The following is a 6,474-nucleotide window of genomic DNA, read 5'->3' on the forward strand; positions in this document are numbered from 1 at the left end:
TTCTTTGCTCGCCTGCTGCGCTTCCCCATGGTAAGAGGAGGCCGCATCATTATGAAAAAAGAAAACATTTTGTTTGATTAAATCATTGACCCTCTTTATTGTGCCGATAAACATGGTTTTGCTTCAGTTGTTCGACATCAAGATTTATCACTGAAGTATCCACTTTAACATATGTCTATCAATATGCATTTAATCAAGTTTGATAATGAAAAAAGACGAAATGGCAACGTTTACTTCAATTAACGTTTGTTTAAATTACATTCAATTGTTTTAAGGGTTTTAATTGAAACACAATTAATGTGACCTACATGTAGGTGCACTTATAACCTCCCGACGACACATAAACTCCATATTTGTAAAACAATACCAAACAAGCTTATGAAGAACATTCAACGTGTTGTTGGAATCATGAAGTTTTCTGATCAATAAATTGAGTACCATACTTAGCAGTGACATGTATTTGTCATATATGTATATGTATTTTAATTGCTGTAAAACATAACCGATGCTCATTGCAAAACAGGTTCGAAGTGAGCTCATTGCTTATTGGAGAGAGGTCGTTAATTGTTCCTAAAAAACTGCTTTTCGCCATAACCAAATAGGTTTTGCTTTTCGTCATAACAAAATACAAACATTTGATATTTCTATATACTGTATGCCTTATTTGTAGGTATGTATATATCCTGAGGATAGAATATGCATTCCGAGACTTCCGTTTTAAGGCAAACATGGTGAACATATATAAACAACTTTTTGGACCAGAAACGTAATTTGCTTCTCGTCATAACAAACAATATTTTGTCCATTTTCAGCATTTGCCCACGATTTTTTAAAAAAACTATAAATTACTCAACATGTCGCTTAGTAACCGAGTGTAGTGTACATTTTTACGCATAACCTCCGCTAGGTTTTATAAAAATTATATAAAAATAACACACTTACAGCGATAATCCTTTTTGAGTCGAGCGGTATTTTACTTCACGTTATAACTAAATGTGACGTCACAAACCACGTGGTATGTCCACACTGATTACAGATATGCCATATTTGCCGAGAAAATACGAAACATTGTGGATAAAATCAACACGTTTATTTGCAAACTTTGCCTTCTAAGCCACAATTTGTTCAGTAACTGTTTTATCTTATAAAGTTATGATACCAAACTAAAATGTCGAGAGAAAAATATGTTTTTCGCCACATACTGGACGTATACCTATTTCAAAACTTCAAGAAAAAAATCCACTAACTAGGCCAAAGTTGGTACTGAAACCGCCATTTTGTTTGCCATAAAACATTTCTCACTTTATGTTTGCATGAAATGAAATTACGTCCTCCCCCTTGTTTATATAATTGTGAAACAGTATATTTGTTTTGTGGTTGGTGCTCCCCTCGCTGCATCTTAACAGCACAGCATCTCCTTTTACTTGAAAGTGCGGAAATTTATAAAAAAAAATGCTTGGAAATCACGCACATAGCTACACGTATTTATGTTAAATTAATACTCGACATTATCAAAATTATTGTTCAATAAACCTTTTATTTTCATTTTGGAATAAAATAACGTTGCATTTTTGTCATACAGTATAACCATTTGTTTAAAAAATATGTAGGTGTTCACGATAAGTAGAAAGTTCTGTTAAATTGTATGTGTACTGACTCTGAGGTTAATTGACACTTTGTCTATGTTTCCAAACCTATGAAAATCACAAATTAAAGATACATAGAATAAATATATAACGTTGCAATAAACAGTTACAGAACCTCGGTAACTTTTACCAGGGTTACATTTTGCATAATTTTTCACTTTTCTCCACAATCTAACAAGATGTATATTCTCACTGGGATTGGCGCCCAAGTGATGTCGTAATATAAACGCATAATAGTATGGTCTTCGCTTTCAAAGTAAACTGGTTACAGTAGCCCGGAAGTCCTGACATCTGCATCATATTTGTCATAAGCAAGCGAGAACTCTCAGCCATTTTTTATCTAAAAATACCTCTATTACCAGCCCGATTCAAAAAATCCGATTACGTATTACATTCGGTAATATACTGCTTATTAAAGTAATTTAAAAGAGTGAACTTCAGCATTGATCACATAATGTCCAGATAAATGGCTGCTTGGCATAGCAAATGAGCATGGCGAAATTGATACGAACAAAGTAGTAACCAATTCTAGTTACGGGTTTATGTTTAATTTTTTTGCTACTGAGCTTGTTTCTGTAGTTTTTCGCATAAATATTAATATTATCATTTATGTTTTTCTCCATCATTGCAAAATAACACATTTAAACGTATTGTCAGGTGCATGAAATATGTTTTCAAACGGTAGTATATATGTTTGTGCTAACAGACCAATGAGTCATTAATCATTATTACTGACGCATCATTAAATTTCTGAATGACATACATTGGGGCTATTTCAACGTAAACATTTCCTTTTTACTTTTGATGGGTAGTTATTATTTAGTTGTAAAAGCTTCCAAATGTCACCGGCCCCTTAAAGTGACACTCTTATTCAAAATCAATACATACACATGTATAACAAACATAAATATTGAGTGATAAACCTTAGACTTATTACTAAATCACGCACTTATTAATTACTAATAACAAGATAGTAACCGTGTATTTTATAGCAGAAAGCGCAAAAATATTAAATGATTGGTGAATGCTAAAAGATTTATTGCGATCTACTATCATCTCATAAGGTAGAAATACCATGTTTTTTGCACATTTCTTTCAAATTAAACTCAAATTAAACTCGATATCCTTTATAAGAACCATTGTTTATGACGTTTTTTTCATCCTCTTTGATATATTTAAACAACTGTATTAATTGTGGTAAATCTTGTTTGGTAGTAAGAGTGCATCTTTAAAAATATATTTTTATAAATACCTTCCTAACGAACCACTGGCGTTTACTGAACAATCGCTATATTTTTACTGAACGATTCCATCTTTGTTTGGTCTAAATTGTGCAGAACAGCATTTGAATGCGTTCATGTGGCGCTTTGTGCAGGATTACGCATTGCCTGTGAAACAAGAGTTATGGCCTTGGACCCTGTAAACATATCCTGAACAATATCATGAATATGTGACTCAAACTGACTACTTATTTCAAAGTCTGGCTCGAAAACTGGACATATTTAATTACTAATAATTGATTTCTGTATAACTGCAAGTTCTGACGCTCGAAAATGATATTTTATTTGACACTTATCTTTCATTTTTCATTGGATGCATAGGGATGCCGTTTGACCTCGAAAAGCCCGGTCTAGTATTGGTGACAATATTTGGAACATATCATCTCAGTGTATCGGTTTATGCCTGTGGAAGTCAGTTTATCTCGCGCATTCTAGGTGAGTTATGTATCACTGTTTGTTTTTGCAATTGTTCAATGTATTTCTTCTATGAAGAGTATTCTGTAACAAATTCAGTTTTTTATGACGGATCTAAGTAACTGAATACTAGTATATTATCTTTCGTTTCTGTTCGTTTACGTTATATGTATATTCGTAATCGTTCCTATAAATGAAACCCTGTTAAATGTAAATTTAGTTTCATTTATATCCAGGACTTACTATTCAACACCACAATGCCAAGTTACAAGTTGACCTACTTTAACGTGCGGGGTCGGGCAGAGCTGGCCCGCTACTTGTTCGCGGCGGCCGGACAGGACTATGATGACAATCGGATACAGAGAGACACTTGGCCCGCGCTGAAACCTAGTAAGATCATACATTTGAGGTTACATTCTCTGCATAACTTGTAATTCGATAATTGTCTAAATGATTTTGAGAAACTTATATCAATAAATGATCGGGAAGCCAAACATGAACGTTTATTATCGTATATCGTGGTTTCCTCGTAGTTTAAAAAGGCGTCATTGATATCATATAGCAAGTGTATGTGCATGTTGGCTGTGCTTCCCTTAAAACACATGCCAAACTGAACCTTTTCATTCACTATGTACACTTGTATATTAATGGTTTGATCTAAAATAGCCTCCTTATCAAGTAACTTTTGAGTCTCACACAAGATAACTTACAATCGATTTCAACAGCTTGATTGATCTAAACGACCACCAGCTGGCTCAAAAAAAAATAAATATATTTTTGTGATTAAAAAATGCAATTTTATCTTTATAAGCACTGATTACATACATTTATTATCTTATTATTTATTCTTATCAATTTGAAATTTGTGTGCTTGAAATGCATTTGTTTAATATGAAAATAATTGTAATGAACTCTAGATATATAACTAACGTATGTGGACGCTACTTCCCATTATTTACATTTCAGACACGAAGTTTGGTCAGCTCCCTCTACTGGAAGTTGATGGGAAACCGCTGGCCCAGAGTTACGCCATTGCGAGGTTTCTGGCTAGAGAACTAGGTACGACATGTTGTAGTTGAAACATGCCATATTTCAATCTCATGTGACATGTGTTTTAGAACAAATAAATTAATATTTTCTTTCATAGTCTGGCGTAGAGGTTAATACTTAAGAAATATGACACTACTGAGGGTCATATGACTTAATACTAGGTGCATATGGACCGAGGCGTTAGCTCAACAACCGCCTATAATTATTATGTCGGATACTTTTGGCGACAATTCGACAACTGATTACATTTTTAGCAATATAATGAGATAAAGTGTTCACGCTGAACACAAACTACTACGAAAACTACACAATTAATGTAGACCTCGCTCTGAACCAACCAGACTCGCACAAACGCATCAATGATGCGATTTGATTATTTAAAGTCACTATTAGATTGGTTATAATTATGCGCCAAATGTGTATGACATATGAGGCGGAAAGATAGTTAACAAAAATCCAGCGTACCTGTGTGTTTCTAGGTCTGTCCGGGAAGGGAAGTTGGGAGGCGGCTCTTTGTGACGAGGTGCTGGAGTTGACGGGAGACCTTCTTAAAGAGATAATCAAGTACAGATTCGAAACTGACGAGACAAAAAAGGTACAGCCAATTCCTCACATATATTTTCGAAAAGATATCGCCTAAGCCCATAGTACAGATTTAGTTTTAGTAGTGGTTACTCACAGTGTTTTTATTTTATTTGGTGAATATACACTTCCTGTTGCTTGTATCTGCCTTGTAAAGTACATGGTTTCATATTGAGTGCTTTCCCATATTTGTAAGGATATACCAAATGTCTTTTTTCAGTAATACAGTTTGGCATCATTTACTTTCAGCAAGAACTGCAGAAAAATCTAAGTGACGTCGTTTTCCCAAGGTTTCTTGGCTTCTTTGAGAAAACACTAGAGGAGAATGGAGCTTACCTTGTTGGAAACGGGGTATGTTGCACTATCGCTGTGAAGCAGTTTCCATAGATTGTATCAACCGAGTAATACCATACTCTTGTTTCCTTTACAATTTTCCTTTCAAATTCAATTCCCTAAATTATTTAGAACCTACTACTACGTCGATAAACATTAGTTTGTACCACGTGTCTTTAAGAGATCACAATTGCATTCATCAAAATACAAAATGTAGTTCTTATTTGTTTATTGCAGCTGACCGTGGCTGACCTGGCAGTATTGGCTATCTTGGACACGCCCCTGCGTTCCATGCCCGGTCTTCTGGACAACACTCCGAAACTCAAGGCACATCGCGGTTTGATCGCAGCCCTGCCTAAGATCAAGGAATACATCGGCAAACGACCGGACACTGACATATAACAAATCTCTTCAAAACGTGATAGACAACTGAAAAACTGTTATGTTTTTGTAACTCGCACTTTGCATGCTAAATTAATATTGAACTTGATCAATTAAATTTATCGTAGGATATACAGCGTTTACAATCAGTAGTCTAAACATGAGGTGTATTATTGTGGAAATAAAGACTCAAAGTCGGTTCACTAATTCATACTAATGAGGCATATTGACCATTCATTAACGTAGGCGAAGTAACATATGTTGTGTAGATTTTGAGCAATTCTCCAATAAGCATGTAATGACCGTATACTTGGATCTTCCGTGTGTGTTGAACCATCGTCTATAAATAGAACAAAATTAAATTATGAAAAAGTGTTTTCATCCTTTGTAGTTTAACCCGTTTAAGGAATACGAGCTCAATAAACCATAATGTTAAATGATGATGCCATGTGACTCAATAAAATGGTGACATAGCAGAAGGCTCAGTCATAAAATGGTGACATGGCAGAAGGCTCAGTCATAAAATGGTGACATAGTAGAAGGCTCAGTCATAAAATGGTGACATAGCAGAAGGCTCAGTCATAAAATGGTGACATAGCAGAAGGCTCAGTCATATAATGGTGACATAGCAGAAGGCTCAGTCATAAAATGGTGACATAGCAGAAGGCTCAGTCATAAAATGGTGACATAGCAGAAGGCTCAGTCATAAAATGGTGACATAGCAGAAGGCTCAGTCATATAGTGGTGACATAGCAGAAGGCTCAGTCATATAGTGGTGACATAGCAGA

The 6,474-nt window shown here is 34.9% G+C and overlaps 1 protein-coding gene across 1 annotated transcript; it reads left to right on the forward strand.

Annotated features, from left to right (window-relative positions):
* Nucleotides 1–3,232: 3,232 nt before the first annotated feature.
* On the forward strand, nucleotides 3,233–6,061 carry LOC128217934 (probable glutathione S-transferase 7). The gene is made up of 6 exons (XM_052925400.1): nucleotides 3,233–3,361; nucleotides 3,577–3,730; nucleotides 4,307–4,399; nucleotides 4,870–4,985; nucleotides 5,222–5,323; nucleotides 5,543–6,061. Exons 2-6 carry the CDS (start codon nucleotides 3,598–3,600, stop codon nucleotides 5,705–5,707), a joined length of 609 nt encoding a protein of 202 aa, XP_052781360.1. The 5' UTR covers nucleotides 3,233–3,361; nucleotides 3,577–3,597; the 3' UTR covers nucleotides 5,708–6,061.
* Nucleotides 6,062–6,474: the final 413 nt, after the last annotated feature.

Source organism: Mya arenaria, chromosome 14 (genome assembly GCF_026914265.1).
Source record: "Mya arenaria isolate MELC-2E11 chromosome 14, ASM2691426v1".
Classification (NCBI taxonomy): Eukaryota; Metazoa; Mollusca; class Bivalvia; order Myida; family Myidae; genus Mya; species Mya arenaria.

Bases quoted from the DNA above. Each gene is read 5' to 3' on its own strand.
- LOC128217934 (XM_052925400.1), top strand. From the start codon at position 3,598: ATGCCAAGTTACAAGTTGACCTACTTTAACGTGCGGGGTCGGGCAGAG. The intron at 4,400-4,869 runs GTACGACATGTT...GTGTGTTTCTAG, and splicing joins GTTTCTGGCTAGAGAACTAG to GTCTGTCCGGGAAGGGAAGT. The intron at 4,986-5,221 runs GTACAGCCAATT...ATTTACTTTCAG, and splicing joins AAACTGACGAGACAAAAAAG to CAAGAACTGCAGAAAAATCT.